The following is a 16,401-nucleotide window of genomic DNA, read 5'->3' as shown; positions in this document are numbered from 1 at the left end:
GGGGGGGGGGGGGGAGATTCTGACCTCCCTCATAAAACAAGCCAGCACCTCCTCCAGCATCAAGATTTCTAGAAATATTAACAGCCACAGATTGTGAGTCACAAGGCTCTGCTAAGAACACACTTGAAGTGTGCCCTTAGGTATCCATTCACACATGTCAGGCGCTGGTTCCGCCTGACAAGGAGCAGCGTGCCCCAAGAGGAAGTCAGAAGGCAGGCACCTCACCACGCCCCTCCTAGAAGCAGCCCAACCACTGACCAACACATCCAGCCCTCAACATGCACCCAGAGTCCCAGGCCCAACAACCACCGCCCAGGAAGTACAGGGCAGAGCACGCTATCCCACAGCACAGACATGTAGTGAGCACAACCCAACCAGGGGCAACTGCACTCAAATCTGAAGAAACCACTTCTACCACACTGCAAAGAGAGGAGCCCAAGCAGGACCCTTAGGACAGAGATCAGAGGACACACAGTGCTGCGGTCTGGCTGCAGAGTGCCCCAAGGCTCCATGTGCAGAAAGTGTGGTCCCTAGCATGGCAGTATTAAGAATGTCAGGACTTAAGAGGTAGTGCACAATGCAGGCTGAAGGAACAGCCTCTCCTGCCTTCCTGCCTGGCTTGTGACCTCCTTCCCATGTATATCCATGCCATGTGACACTTGCCGGAACACAAATCAATAGGGCTGCCCCAACTCAACATGAGCTAAACAAACCTCTTTTCTTTATAAGGGCCCCATCCTCAGCTATTTTGTTATAAGAGCTGAAAACTGACTAATACAGGTATAGTATCAAAGGCACAGAGAGCTGAAGTATTTAGGGAAAAGGGTAAAATAAGGCTCACACAGGTCAGGATGGCACCTGGTCCTAGCAGCGGGAGGAGCTGTCTTCTGACATGGATTGCAGTTACAAGGGGGTTCACGGTCATTTAGTAACCCACAAGCTATTTTATGAATGTGATTCTATGTTCTATTTTAAAAATACTTAAACACAGCATTGTCAAGAGTATACTCAATCACACAATGAATGACTAGAAACTGCAAATGTACTAATAAAAATAAGTTTTGTTTTGTTTTTTTTTAAGAGAATATTTAAGATTTCTCCAAGCCTTTCTGAACACAAACAAAACCAGTACCTCCCGGGGAAGAGTACAGAAGGTTTTGGCAATGTTGTCTCCAGAGGTCTGTCCACAACAGACACAAAACCAAGTTATTCCAAGCCACAGGAGGTTTGGAATAAGCTGCCTACTTCTGGCTTCCAGAAAAATTCAAGGACTTAAGCGAAGGTCAGCTGAGGAACTTCAGTTTGTGATTTCCAGTATTACTTTGAAGGAGATTAAAAAAAAAATTTTTTTTTGAGCACAATGCTATAGCAAAATAATCTACTTTTATATAGTCTACTTCTAGATGTCACCAAGGTTCCAGCATTCAAGTCCGTGAAACAAATCAACATGAAAATGGAGGGTGAATCTCTCTCCCTGTAACAGTGAGAAACCTTTGTCCATGGAAAGGCTAACTTGTCTCCTTGTAATCCCATCCCATTCAGAGATGCAGCCCCACCAAACATCACTTAACAGCTAATAATTCACAAGTGGCCCATTTGTTCAAGTATGTATGGAAGAAATTACAGTACTTCAACTAAACTCCCAGCATGCCTCCGTGGAGACTCACACTAGGACAGCAGTCGACAGGACAGCCCAGGTGGTGGACGCCCAAGCCTTAGGTGGCAGTGCTGGACCAAGAGCCAGTCCACCTAAATCCACTACATCACCTCCCCCAGTGATGTACATGTCATCTCCAAGACCTTAGGTGAAGAATGCTAGAGTCCAGCTGGGGAGGCAGCTCAGTGACGGAACACTTGCCCAGCACAGGGGGAAAAAAAAGACATATTTTTAGGGCTCATATAAGCAGGAGTCTGATGAACCCAGGATGAGACAGAGCTGAAGAAAAAGGAACAGAGCCCCCCCGCACCTCAACACGGACACGGTGTTATGAGGAAAAGACTGCAAGTGACAGAGCTCAGCAAGACATCAACCCGACAACGGGCCAGGCTGGACAGGCCTTTCTGAGACACCAGAAAGCAGCCTGAAGAGTGCCTGCTCACAACAACCATGATGCCTACTTTCATGGCTTAGAGACAAGTCAGAAGGAACAGAGGAATGAGTCCCAGAAAACGAGAGGAGTCTCCACAGTGCAACCCTCAGGCACTTGCTGGATGTCACCATCACAAAGGGGACCATCCCTGGACATGAGGTGACATGGGACACTGACGTGTTCATGATAGGGCGGTCATGCAGGAATAACCCACCTGGCAGCCTATACCACTGGAGGTTCAAGTCAGTAGGAAGGTACTGACACAAGAGCAGCTACTGCAAGTACTGAGGGGGACACTTGGGCCTGCGACAGCATACTGAGAGGTCCACACCGGCTGGGGTGAGGCTCAGGGGTGAGCACTTACCTAGCAGGTACAAGGTCTGGATTCTATCCCCAGCACCAAAGGAACAAAGACATAAACTTTAGAAAGCACAGTCAAGGAAGAAAGATCAAAACAATATACAGAATGGGAAGAATAAAACAAAACAGAAGCGACATTTAAAATAACTGGTATGATCACCTTTTCACTAAAAAATTCAAAATCTTAAATGTGAAACAGATCTGCAGAAAAATGTAACTTACTCAAATAAACCTGCAAACGTAAAAGAAAACTAAGTACCTCCATAAACTAATTATTTTATAAACTGAATCAAGTTTAAAAGTTCATTCCCACATCCAAAAACAAAGAAAAAGATTCTTCAGAAGAAGCAGACAGATCAGCATCCCCAGCCCAACACAGACGGGAAAAAGCCAGCTCCTCAGTAGGGCCACTGCACAAAATCAAGTGGCAGGGACCACATCCACTCACTCACTGGGAAGCACAGCCTCGGAACAAGAGGACACACAAAGTCCACATGGGGCAGAAGCCACACCCCACTCAAACCAAGGAGGGTGCGCCCCAGTGACACAGGGTCTCAACAATGGATGTCGGACAGACTGGAACAACACCTAGTCCTCTCCAAGAGCAACACCCACTGGTGCACTGCAAGCTTCTCTGAGAAGGCAACAGGTTGCAGGCTGACACTTAGTCCTCACTGAAAAAGAAAAGCACGTGGAGGTGGAGACAACTTCTATAAATCATCTCCAAACTTTCAGCCTCCAAAGAAGGCTCCTCAGGAAGGAGGAGAGGATGACTCCAAATCACAGGAAAGAACCCAGACCAAGGCCACCCATGAACCTGCAGAACACAGCAGCAGACCTTCAAGTGACAGACCTGCCCACACAGACCACAGGGTGCACAAGCCAAGTCACACATCCCCAGGGACAAAGGGCACAGGACAAAGGGCATTCACACTGCAAACATAAACCCTAAGCCCTGTGACTGAAGGCCTGTGTGTCAACCATGCTTATTCAACAGTGACTGCGAGGCACAACTATGAGCTGGCCGGGATGGAACAGGGACACAGGGGAGCAAGGCAGGGATCATATGGCAGGGACAGGCCAGGGTACAGAGGGCAGCAGGGACACCAGAGAACAGGTGAAGGCCACACTAAAGCCGGGACGCCAGACAAATGAGGGTTTATTCAATCCAGACATGACAATTACAAACCAGAAAACTAGTAATACTCTCCAAATAATCAGACTGAACCTGAAAGAAGCCTTTAGACAATTCTGCAAGGAGGAGAGAGTTAACCTGGGGTCCATGTCCCAAGGCAGTCTACAGAGTTCCAACCGCTGCTGCATCCTTCAGCCACCCTGCTCAACCAGGCAGGCACAGGCCTGCATCCAACAGCCAAGAACACAGACAAGAACTGCACAAAAGCAGAAAGGCAGGTGAGTGGCAACTCCAACAGCCAGTCACACAGGAAAAGCGGTGCAGCATCTTGCTGGTCAGGACACACCAGGCGAGACCTTGCCAACTCCTGTCAGCCCCACGAGGCTGGCGACTCAAGCCTGATGACACCCAGTACAGGGGCGCAGAGCCCCAGGAGCATCCCCAGGCAGTTGTGAAACGGAGCCCTGCCCCAGGCCACACCACCACCTGTGCCCAAATGTTCAAGTCATTAAAACGCAAGACAACTAAGCACTGGAACCTTTAGCAAGCCAGACTAGAAGATGAGGAAGAGCACAGGTGGAGGGAGCCAAACCCAGCAACAAAGGCCCAGGTGGGCAGTCAGGCTCCTGCCCAACAGCGCTAGGTTTACAAACACCCACTGGACATGACGCCACAAGCATGAGCAGCCAAAGAAGGAAATATAACCAAGGTGCCCCCAAAAGGAAAAACAGTCCTGCCTCTTAAGGACACCAGGCGTGACGGCAGCCCACAGAAGGGGGAAACACTTGTAAACCATGTGTCTGACAGAAGTCCAGTATCCAGAATAAAGAACTGTCCTGGCTCAACAATAAGAAATCATACCAACAAACATTTACCTAAGGAAAACCACTGTGAGCAACCAGCACAAGACGCTCAGTGTCTTCACCATTAGAGCACAGCAGGTCAACACCATAGCAAGCTGTGCACCATCAGATGGCTGTGGGCCAAAGACAGCAGACAAGAATGCCACCCACACAGGGCTGCTACAGAACAGTCTGCCAGGTCCTCAAGTTATTACACAGTACAGCCCAGCAAGCCCACTGCAGAAGCACATGCAAATGAAGACACACCCACATAAACACAGGTCCATGATAGTCCAGCACCACACTACCACTAACAGTCAAATCGCAGAGACTACCCGTATCTAAAACACTGTCCTGTCCGTGTGATGGAATACTATTTAGCCACAAAAAAGAGTGGAACATTCAGCCATGGAGCGACACAAATAGATCTTGAAAAAAATTACACCCAGAGAAAGCAGCAGTCACAAAAGGTCATACTATGTTGGATTCCATCCGCACAAAACTGCCCAGGACAGGGAACCCACAGACGGACAGCATACCTGTGGCTGCCAGAGGCCAGGAGGGTGGGAGGGGCACAGGGCTTCTTCTTAGACTGCACATCGCAAATGAGTGGCAACTCTATAATGGCTGAAGTGCGTGTCAGTGATGCCGTTTAAAAAGGAACTGATAAGGGCCGGGGATTTAGTTCGGCAGCTCAGTGCCCACCTGGCAAGTGTGAGGTCCTGAGTTCAATCCTCAGTACAAAAAAAGAACACCTCTCATTTACTCACAAAAAGGAACTGATAAATCTGGAGTGGTGATGCACACCTATAATCCCAGCACTTGGGAGGCTGAGGCAGGAGGGTATCATGTTCAAGGCCAGATCACATCAAGACCTTGTCTCCAAAGACAAAAACCTAGAAAAACTGATAAAACACCCCTACTAATAGAAGCAGCAGATATAAGAGGACATGCAGGCAAACCCCATCATCCAATGCCAGGGATGCCAAATGGGTTCATGCTACACATACACTCCCAAGTCCCACTCACCCTGGCAGTTCCAAGAGACTTGTCTTGCAGCCACCACCCATCAGCAGGTGCAGCCGCCCTCCTCAGGCCAACCAGGGCCTCTAAGACGGCAGTGAGCAGCACTGGCAGAGGAGGTCAGCAGCTGGGGTCACTCGACGGCAGCAGGGCCACAGGAAGATTAAAGATAGAGCACTCCATGGGGTAGCATGTTGTGCACCAGCACTACTGCGGGGTCCCCGAATGATTCTGGGTGCTCAGCTGATAACAAATGTGCCATACTGGATAATTCAAAGTACCTCGGTCCCTGATTTTTTCCTTGTTTTAAAAGTTCTCAGGTAAAAATCATACAAAATTAGAAAAAAATCCATTAAAAAGCATCACTGACACCCCCACAGGGCACAGACAGGAAACAGACCGCCCCCAGAAGCCATCTACGGACAGCGGCATCTGAGAAACCATCTTCCTTCTCAATGCTGTCCATGTCCATCCCGCTGTGTGGAAAACTCTGTACTCAGCTCATCCTGGCCCACTGAGGACAGACACATAGCCCAAGATGAGGACAGCAAGTGAAGGACCCTGGCCCAGGACTGCAGGGAGGGCTGGTGGCCAACACACACAAATACACTGACCGAGCAGGAGTCGTCAATGACCCTCTCTGTCTGGACCTCCCTGTTCTGAGGTCTCCGCAGTCCTCCAATCAGATACTTCATGCTGGAGACCCCAGAAGCACCATCATCCCAGGTGGACAACTGCAGATAGGAGGCACACAAGGCCCGCAGTGCTGAAGCCATACCTCAGCAGCCAGAAGAAGCACTCTAGAATGGAGGAGGCAGTCTTCAAAAGCAGTGTCAAGGAGACCACACACAGCTCTGTAAACACCCAATCCAGGGAGGTTGGAGGAGGAGCGTCCCTGCCATCTACTCCTACCCCATGCACTTCAAGGCTCTCCTGGGAGCACACGGGGCCACATAAATGATAACAGAAGAAGTAACTAACTGTGCACACCGCTTGGGTCTCCTTAATTTTTCTTCATCTGTGTCTGTGGAGGTGCCCCTCAGCCCAAGGATGGGTGGGGCACAGGGACACAAACCCCCAAAGCTGGAGAACCAGGACCAATGGTCGCACTAAGAGTACGGCTAGAAAGAGTATGGCACCGGTGGTTCAGTGGTAGAATTTTCGCCTCCCAATTGTACAGCTAGATGGGTATGGTGGCAAGGCTGCACGCAGTGCCAGTGACCAGCTCCCAGGAGTAAAGAAAAATTCAAATAATTTCAAGCCTCCCTCTGTCAAAAGTAACTAGAGAAAAGGGAAGAGAAAGAGAAAGACAACCATACTGGCAAATGCCCCACCAGAGCTGTGTTGGGATGAGACCAGGTCCCTACGGCGGTTGCCCAAGGCGACAGGAGCAGAGCAGGCAGCAGGGTGGCCTGTGCACAAACTCCAGTTCAACCAACACACACAACTCCTCAGAGTCACAGAACTAACATGACAGGACACTGTCTTCCAGCAGGGGCCCCCCAGGTAACTGTCATCTACCCCACCCACAATCGGCACTAAAGCCAGGGGAAGCAACCAACTCACCCAGCAGATGCTGCATTTCTCAGGGCACAAAAGGGCTCCTGGGAGCTATTTCAGGTACCACCAGGGGAGGGCAGGTCCCGGGAGACAGAGATATACAGCGGGAAAGGCTGGCAGCACTAGCCCTGTTCCCACAAGATGGCACTGCGCAACCTGCATTTCTCCCACCCAGTCTGTTGTCTAACAGCCTCCACCCTGGCCAGCACTACTGTAGACACAACCCCACTGTTACACTCAGGGCACAGCCTCATCTGCAGCCCTGGGATCCTGACACCTTTCAGGGCTGTCCCCACCCACAGACCCACGCTGCTTCGAGTGAGCGCAGAGCAGGGCTCCCCTGGGCAAGGGTGGAGCCAGCATGCACTTCCTGGGCTGCCCTCACTGCCCTGCACAGCCCACAAGGAAGAGTGCAGCCACGTGCAAATGACTTGGGCACTGCACTGGGTACCACACAGACAGGACCCAAGAGGCCAGGGGGACCTGGGCCCACCCAAGTCCAGATTCAAGCAGATGCCAGCCACTTCACTTCCCTTGCGGCCACTCTTCAGAGGATGAAAGGAGCACTCCCCAGTGTAACCAAAACAGGAAGCTAGGAGACGGATGCTTCAGGACCACATGGAACCTGTCCTTCCTCTTCCAGATCCCCTACCCCCTCGAACAGCATGAGATGCAGAGAGACTCACATCAGTGAGGGAAGAACTGCTATGATAGAAACAAAAAGAGCAAAATAAAGTAGTTTCGCTTTTGTTAAGCTTTCCTTCTTATACTTTCCAATTTCAAAAGCAGTTATGCAGTGCACACTTCAGTCAACACAGACCACATAGCAAGGTGATTCTGTAAGCGTGTAATAGAGCTGAACATCCATACAGACCAAAGCCCAACGTCACTGTGTGTAACAAACCTACTGCACTGCCAGGCATATAAAATGTACAGCACAGTTATACACAGTACAGAGTACCAGATAGCGATGAAAAATGACTATGTTACTTAGTGGTTCCTGTATTATACTTTTTTTTTTTTTTTTTTTTTTTTTTTTTTTTTTTTTTTTTTTTTTTTTTTTTTTTTTTTTTTTTTTTTTTTTTTTTTTTTTTTTTTTTTTTTTTTTTGGTTTTTTGGTTTTTTGACATAGGGTCTCACATGAAGCTCAGGCTGACTCACAATCCTGCCTCAGCCTGAGCCAGGATTACACATGTGGACCACCACACCCATGTTACTTAATAGCTATAATTTTTATTGTTGTTTTAAGGTGAACTTCTACTTATTTTTTTAAAATTTACAGTAAAACAGTATGTTGCGTTATGCCAACAGCAGTTGCATGCAGTGTGATCAACAAATAAAGTGTTTGTTTTTATTTCAGTAAGACACATTGCTATTAATCTTCCTCAAAATACTTCCCTCATACTTCAAACATACTTATCCTGAGCTGGGGATTTAGCTCAGTGGTTCCACCACCTGCTTCACAAGCACAAGGTCCCAAGTTCGATCCCCGGTACCAAAAACAAACAAACAAAGACAAAACAAAAATACTTATCCCATCATTCTTGCCACCTTCTGAAGAAGTTCTGGAAGTCCTCCTTCTCATGAGTGTCTTTAGTTGAACTGTTATGGCTGCCTAGATGTCCTGAGCTGATTCAAAATGTTCACCCTGCCTGGACATTTTGATGTTGGGGAAGAACCAGAAGTCACATGGTACCAGATTTGGTAAATGAGGTAGATAAGGACATACTGTCATGTTTTTATGAACCTGTCATTCAGCAACAGCATTCCCTGCACTTCTGGTCATACATCATAGAGACACTCAGCAAAGAGGACTCTAGCGCTGCTTCACAAAGCATCAGGAACGCTGAGTACATGTGCTCAAAGCAAGGGGAGAGTCTTGAGGAGGGTTAATGGCTGTGCGTCTTTTTAAATTTAAAAATTCACCATGTTTCTTGACCACCCATTACATACCTGATGTTCACCAAGTTACTGACCTAAATTATCAAGGTTTATATAAATACCAAATGACGGACACAAAGGACGGAATCGCCTATCAATTCATTCTCAAAATGCATCCTATCCCTAAACTGTGCATAACTTTTTGTTTGTGGTGGACAACACTTTTGAGAAATAGGAGGAAGAAGCCTGTAATCCCAGCACTTGGGTGGCTGAGGCAGGAGGACTGCCACGAGTCAAGGCCAGCTTGGGCTACACAGTAAGCTCAAGGCCCACCTGAACTACATAGCAAGACTTTGTCTCAAAAAAAATCAAAAAAAAAAAAAAGGGATAGAAATAGGGTGATGACAGAGAAACGAAAGAGCATGACTCTGAGGTAACGGAACTGTTCTGAGATAATGGAAAGGCAGCAGCTCAGCAGGCCTAAAGACTAGGACCTGCACAGAGAGAAGAACCAAGAAACCCAGTGTTGGCCGCGGATGGAACACAGCATTCACCACTCCAGCAATGGGCAAGAGGCTCGGCTGGGGCTGGTCTAGGTGCTGACAGAGCTCCAAGAAGCCAATGATGAAAACAGCGCCAGTGACACCAAAGAAGTTCCTAAAGAGGCAGGAAAAGCCAGGAATATTCGTATTTGATTTCTAGTCTATGACCCAGAGAATAGCAATTTCTGTGGGTTAGAAATTCTAAGTATCAGGGCGTGCCTGTAATCCCAGCACTGTGGGAGCTGATGTAGGAAGATGGCCAGGCAGAGTACTACTTGGACACCTTATGAGAACCTATCTCAAAACAGAAAGTTAAGAGCTAAGAATGTAGGTCAGTGCAAATGCCCTAGGTTCAATCTTCAGTACAAATAAAGAGGATGGAGGGAGGACAGAAAATATTAAAAACTTAAAGGGGATCCTCTTTTTCACAGATCTCCTGAACAACTTCTCACAAGAGCTCATGGCCCTCTCTCAGCTCGTGAGCTGGCCTGGGATGCCACAACAGATGCTCTAAGCAGGTCCTGCCATGGGACATGAACAGCCGAAGCAACTGCACACAGCTTCGCTCTCAAGTGGCACCAGCACCTCAGGACAGAGAACGGGGCTGCTAGATCTGCTCCAGCCAGCACTGCCCTCAGGACCTACCCCTCGCACCTGTGAGGCAGATCCGACACCATGTATGATCCAGCAGGTGGCAAGGTGGCCTCAACCATCAGGATCTCCAGACTGCAAGCCCTATAGCACAAATACTACTCAAAGCTGAAATGTCTGCTCCTAAATCAGGTAAAGGAAGAAAAGAGGGGCTGCATAACACTCCATGTTCATTGCTGAGCTACATAACCTGCTAGGAAAAACCGAGGTCCATCTCAAGCACTGACTTCTTAGCCAGCCCAAGTGCCCGTGTTCTCCCAGGCCGAGTCTGGCTCCCTCGGAGGGCCCACAGTCCCACCACCTGAACACCAAGGACCTTTCACATTTCTGCCTTGATGTTTTGTTAGATGCCTTTTTATTTATTTCCACCTGGGTAAAGCCAAAACGTTTAGGCCTCCTAAAAGCTCTTGAACTCAGTTTTGACAGGGGCCTTCTCTGAAAAGGGGAATTATGAACACATTTCTACTCACGTCATCTGAATTTACTAATTATATAATGCATACGTGTAGCTCTAAGAAAAGAAACAATTGCATTTGGGAGAAAAAGCAAAATAACACACAAACTTTTACATTTCTAGTAAAGTTAGTGCTTGCTGATAAAGTTAGTGCTTGCTCTTGGGCTGAAATCTGTCTTTCGGAGGCAGACCTCAGCCCACTCCCATCCCAGCTACTTCAGAGATTCCTGGAAACTGAGACCCAGGACACCCAACTCCACTGTGTGACGGCAGTGATGCACATGTGAGTGCCTTCAAACCACAGCCACCAGGGAAAATAATACTAAGGCCCAACAGGTTTACTGGCCTTTTGATATGCTAAAAACAATTTCCAAGTTCCACACTGTAGTTCTGAAAGGCTGTTGTCCGTTACTTTGCAGAGCAGTGCAATTTTACTAATATGTGGCCCACCTGACTAACAAGGCACAAGATGTCAGGCCAACTGTCCCCATCTGTCCTTCCTTCTCAGGGCTTTCCACACCTGGCCAGACTGAAAGCCCACACCCACAGAAAGTGGCACCTGGCGGCTCAAGAAGGTGCCCAAGTAGATAAAAAGGAGTGCATTTCACCTGGAAAGGGAGTCAGAGCTCAGTCTCTGGCGTGATAGATCATCTAGTCACTCACCTCATATTCTTAACAAGGCAGAGATCATTTTTAAAGATGAAAGAACAAAAAGAGCAAGTCAGTATTAAAAGGAAAAGGGCAAGAAGACATAAATTAGGGGATAGAGACAGATGGAAACAGACAGATCTGAAACAGCCACCAACACAGAAAGCAGGGTGGGGCCTGACTACCTGGCTCCAGGAAAGAGGCACACTGGTTCCACATCAGAAAGCCTTCCATGGAAGAGAGTGTCTGAGCCACTCAACAAATCATCACAAAATGATAAAGCTACAGCAAAATGAGAAGGCAGACCCCCATCTCCTTCCCAATGGCTGCCACTCTGGACCACAGGGCCCATTCTAACCTCTATTTTAGGGGGCACCGACTAGACTACTTCAACTTCCCAACCGACTATTTTTCTTAAGTCCCACAAGGTCCCAAAATGTTACAAGGATGTATTTTCTTATGCTAAAGATGGCAACAAAACTTGGGTGCTCTTAGAGGCCCAGAGATCTGGGCAAAGTCAACACCAGCATGACCACGTTACAACAACAATGTCCAGCTCACCGTGGACAGGGAAGTGTCCAGGCATGGGAAACTATAGAAAACAAAAATCGTCCCAAGTTTGTCAGCTAAAATGTTTTACAACATCCACATCCCCTCAAAAAATGGTAAATGAGTAAACCACATTTGAGGGGACTTCTAGAAAGTGCAGGACCATCTGGCAGGTATCCATACAGGCTCGCGTGCCCCTCACTCCAGGCCCACTGTTACCCAGTACTCAAGTGTGTTTGCTTACCTGTGAGGGGGGATATAGGGAGCACAGACGGTGGGCAGGACCGCACAGGGCTCAGCCAGTGTTTTCTTAGTCTTCTTCGCTTTCTTCCGGACCTTGGACGTAGACCTGACCGATTTGACTGAGCTCTCTTTTCTACAGACACCATTTCTCATTTCAACATCCCCATAAATGTTCAGAGGCCTTCGTGTGCAGCCCGGAGGCGTGTGTACGTCACAGTACGCGGTCTTTCTGACAGAGAAGGTGGTGCTGCCTCCTGTCAGTTCCTTCACAGGCTCCATCTTCATGTACAGGCCTGCCTTCTGGGCACATGTCACGTGGAAGGCCGTGTAGCAGTTTGCTTTGTGGCACTGGATGCAGGCGCCCACGCCCTTCTGCTTACAGAGGTAGCATGTCAGTTTCCACCGGGCCGGAGGGATGTTCCTCACGCCATCAATGGGCTCAATGAACACGGTGTTGGCAAAGCCAACCTCTGGAATCCACAGGGCACACACCACGTGGCCCCAGCGGTCATCGTCTGTCTTTTTGAAGGCACCACCTTTGTTGGGGCACAGCACACAGTCAGCGGGACGGGCCCGGGACTGTAGGCAGTGGCGGCAAAGCCACTGGCCCTCGGGGATGTAGGGCACCCCATAGCACTCCTGGTGCACAGCCAGGTTGCACATGTCACAGAAGAGGATCACATTGCTGTTCTGACACTCACCGTCCATGCAGATGCAGCACACAGCGTCCTCATCGATCAGGGACTGCTGCTCACCCTGCTTCTGGTTCTCACAGTATGACTCCTTCTCGAATCGGTCCATCAGGAACTCAAACATGTTCTGTGACACTGCAGAGACACAGTCGCCCTTCCGTTTCTCGTTGATGATCTCCAGCCAGGCATAGTCCTCCTCATCCATGTCATACTCCACCTCATTGTCCAGCTCCTCTGCTGACTTCTCGATGAACTTGTAGTACACAGGGGGCCTCCTGGGTGCTGATGGTGGGCTGTACTCCACGATCCGCACCTTGGGCTCAGGAAGGGTGCTGGCTGAGGCAGGTGTGCCGTGGGTACTGGGCAGAGCCTCACTTTTCTTTTTCACTCTGTTGTTTTTGTGGCGCTTAGTTCTTAAGCAAACAGGTGGCCTCTCACTGTTTTCTTTATTGCTATTGCATTCACTCATTTCCTGAGCAGTGAGGTCATCTTCTAATATGATCTCGAGGGGATCAAAAATACTGATCCGATGCAAGCGCCCTTCAATCTCTATCTCAACCATCCTTTGAGCTTGCGCGTATGTCAGGGTCTCTCGTGTAGGGGAGTGTTTAACACTGCATGGGGAGGAAGCGTGCCTTGCTGCAGAGCCTCGATGGCATCGTCCTTTCCTCCTCATTTGGCAATTATTGCCTAAAATAAAGTCAAAGGAGAAGTTACAGTCAAGTTGGCAAAAGACCTAAGCACACCCTGAAAGCACCCCAGGGTAATGCTAACTAATCAACTCAATGCCCAAAGTAGAAAACTCACAGCTGATACATCCCTGACGTTCCCACAGTCCTCCTCCCTAGGACTCAGGACCGTATTTCAGGACCAGCAAGAAGAAGGAAGGGCAGCACGCAAGGAGCATACAAGAGCACACAGAGCAGTAGCCTAGGGAGCTCCTGATAAGAACCCTGGTGCTGATTCTCACCACACACCAGTCACCTTTTCAGGCCAAGTCAACAGTTCACCAAAGGGACAGTGCCAGGCCCTCCCTAAAAGGGACTCCAGCCTACAAGCATAGGGCTATTTCTCTGGCACCCCTCCCCCAATAGTCCAACAAAGGAGTGGACTCCACCAGGCAGAGGCTGTGACTACAAAGCAGGCGTACTCTGTAGCTACCTGGTCCTAAAGAATACCCATTCCCCCTCCCACTGCTGCCCAGGGGAGCGCTCCTGTCAGCCCAAGTGTACCCCAGTACTCACAACATCCCTGTTGGAGGCCAGAAGCTTCTGTGACCCTGCTACGTAAGACAGTAAGCCACACACTCCAGTCTGGTCCTCCTCTCTACAAACACATCCTCCACACCTCCCCACAGCCACGCAGGAACGTGTGAGGGGAGCCCAGTAGAAGTCTGTGGAGACATCTTTACCCTGGAGGACCAGCCCAGCCTCTGCAGAGCCTGGGGAGACACCACCACAGAACCCCCACCTGGGGCCATAACAGTGTACCTTCCCCAAAGCTCTGGCTGGACTCTTCTGGGTCACATCCTCCCCTTGTTCAAGTAAATCGAGCTCTGCTCTCTTCCCACCACACTAGAAGATGCTCAGCTACTGCTCTGCAGTTGGGTGAACTGGCACCGCCTACAGAGCTGCTCTTGGCTCAGGTGCCCAAAAACCTGGCCCCAGAGATTTGTGAGCATTTCCTATCTCCAGAAGTAGGCAAAACACACTGAATGGACAATTCATATCTCTACCCAAGAAGCAGAAAACTCAGCTGTCAACTCCTGCCTCTATTTCTGGTGCTCCCTGATATGGCCTGCTGTCTGGGCACCTCAGGGGAAGACATGCCAACCATGAGTACCACCCACCAAGCCAGGCAGGCACCTTGGGCAACAACAACAAGGACTGCTCAGATTCCTCCTTCCAAACAACCACATTTTACCGACAAAGTGTCTATCAAACAAAATGTTTACTGACAAACTAAATGACTTTTAACTAACTCACAAGTATTCAAAGTTGAAGCCCATGTCAGGAAAGCCCAGCACTGGGTTACCAGAGAGCTGTAATTCACAGCCTCACAGCAGGAATCACTTCATCCCAGCAAATCCTGCATCACCTTTTTCATAAACTTTCTGCCCAAATCAGACAATAATTTTTATAGAGGACCATGGGAAATAGTGGTCAGCCAAATCCCAACTCACCTGCATGCGAGGAGCCTGCAGGTGCCCACTCAACCCACAATTCCCAGGGCTATCAGCAAAGCCACCCCAGCAGCCCTGCACCTCTAGCAGCAGCCCCCAAGGTAACAGCACTACAGCCTCCAAAGGGGACCCCGATGCCCACAGGGACAGCTCCATGTCACCAATGAGGTGAGACAGAAGAACAGTTGGATCTGGTTGCTCATGAGATTAAACACAAATCTGTCATTTCCTCATTTGTAGACAAGTCCCAAGTAGCTCTAACTCTAACCAGCCCTGCAACATCTATAGCCTGCCAGTAAGCACTGAAGCTCTTTACCATTTTCTGTAAGAATCTAACCTGAAACTTAATCCCTACACTGGCTCTCTAACTTGAAAATGTAATAACCTCGGGAAAGGGGGCATTTAGCAACCCCATCCAGCAAAGAGTGACAGACGTCCTTATCCTATGGGCTGTGCTTGGCCCTCCAGCCCTGAACACTCAGTGCTCCAGTACAGGGACAGCATTTCCTCAGGGAGGGATCAGCAAGCTAGTAAGTATGCCTGAAAAACATCCTGAAAAGCTTTGTGGGCAAAAAAAAAGGGGAGGACACTCCACACTCATGATCAGCTGGTTTGTTTCCTGCCAGACTAAGAACAAGTCATTTAAACTCTCCCAGCCTCCGCCCCTATACTACAAAGGGCACAGGCACAGGAGACACCTCACTGGGCAGCAAGGTGACAGTCCAGAGAGTGAATACATGTGCTCAGGCAGTGCGGGGCAGCATAAGTAACACCCAAATTCCACCAACTGCGTACTGCCTAAAGTCATTCACTGGAAACACACCCAGACACTGGGAAGCTTTCGGAGGTGATGGGAACTTCCTCCATCAAAGGGGCGGTTTCTCTGTGTGTATAACTTGCCAGAACTCTTTCTGTGAACATGCCTCAGTGAAGCAAGGACCAGGAGAGCCTGCGATTAGTTCAAGGCGTTTCCTGCACACATCCTGCAGGCTGGCCAGGGTGGACTGGACTGGATGGGCCCTCTGGCTGCTCCGGAGAAACCCAGCTCATCCCTACGGAGGGAGTTTCCTGTCCTGGCAAAACAGATGAGCCTATCTGTTACATAATGCGACCCATGCGAGTGCGGCCCTGAGAGGGAAGTGGACCTGTGCCGCAGACCCCGTAGCCTCCCAGCCTCTCCACCTTGCGATCCACCCGGCCCGATCCAGGCCTCCTCGGCCTCCCCAACTCCACTCCGCCCGCCTGATCCAGGCCTCCCGATCCAGCCTGGTCCAACGTCCTCAGTCTTCTCCACCCTGGCCTCCCCACCGCCCGATCCGGCCCGACCCCGGCCTTCCCACCTCCCAATGCGCTTGGCCGACGTCTCCCGGCCTCCTCCGTAGAACGATCCCGGCCTCCCGATCCGCCCGGCCCGACGTTTCCTGGCCTCCTCGTCCCCGGTCTCCGCCTCCCGATCCGCCCGACGGACGACTCCGGCCTCAGCCTATTCAGCCTTCTCGTCCTCCACAGCTTCCGCCTCCTCCGCCTCCCTATCCGCCCGGCCCGACGT

At 49.7% G+C, this 16,401-nt stretch overlaps 1 protein-coding gene across 10 annotated transcripts in view; it reads right to left on the bottom strand.

Moving 5' to 3' along the window:
* Positions 1-16,401, bottom strand: part of Brd1 (bromodomain containing 1) — a 50,655-nt gene that overhangs the window by 24,802 nt on the left and 9,452 nt on the right. For 9 of the 10 annotated variants that reach the window (XM_019208983.2, XM_010634295.3, XM_033766163.1 and 6 more), the window contains exons 1-2: positions 16,193-16,395; positions 11,980-13,360 (exon numbers count right to left, since the gene is read on the bottom strand). In XM_019208983.2, coding sequence (XP_019064528.1) covers positions 11,980-13,346 — 1,367 coding nt within the window. In that variant the 5' untranslated portion in view covers positions 13,347-13,360; positions 16,193-16,395. Of the gene's footprint in view, positions 1-11,979; positions 13,361-16,192; positions 16,396-16,401 lie in introns of those variants that run through there. The other variant, XM_033766164.1, reaches the window with a different exon arrangement.

Source organism: Fukomys damarensis, unplaced genomic scaffold (genome assembly GCF_012274545.1).
Source record: "Fukomys damarensis isolate Sample0158 unplaced genomic scaffold, DMR_v1.0_HiC HiC_scaffold_19, whole genome shotgun sequence".
In the NCBI taxonomy this organism is placed as follows: Eukaryota; Metazoa; Chordata; class Mammalia; order Rodentia; family Bathyergidae; genus Fukomys; species Fukomys damarensis.
The sequence above is the reverse complement of the archived record's forward strand: the minus strand, read 5'-3'. Positions and strand labels throughout refer to the sequence as shown.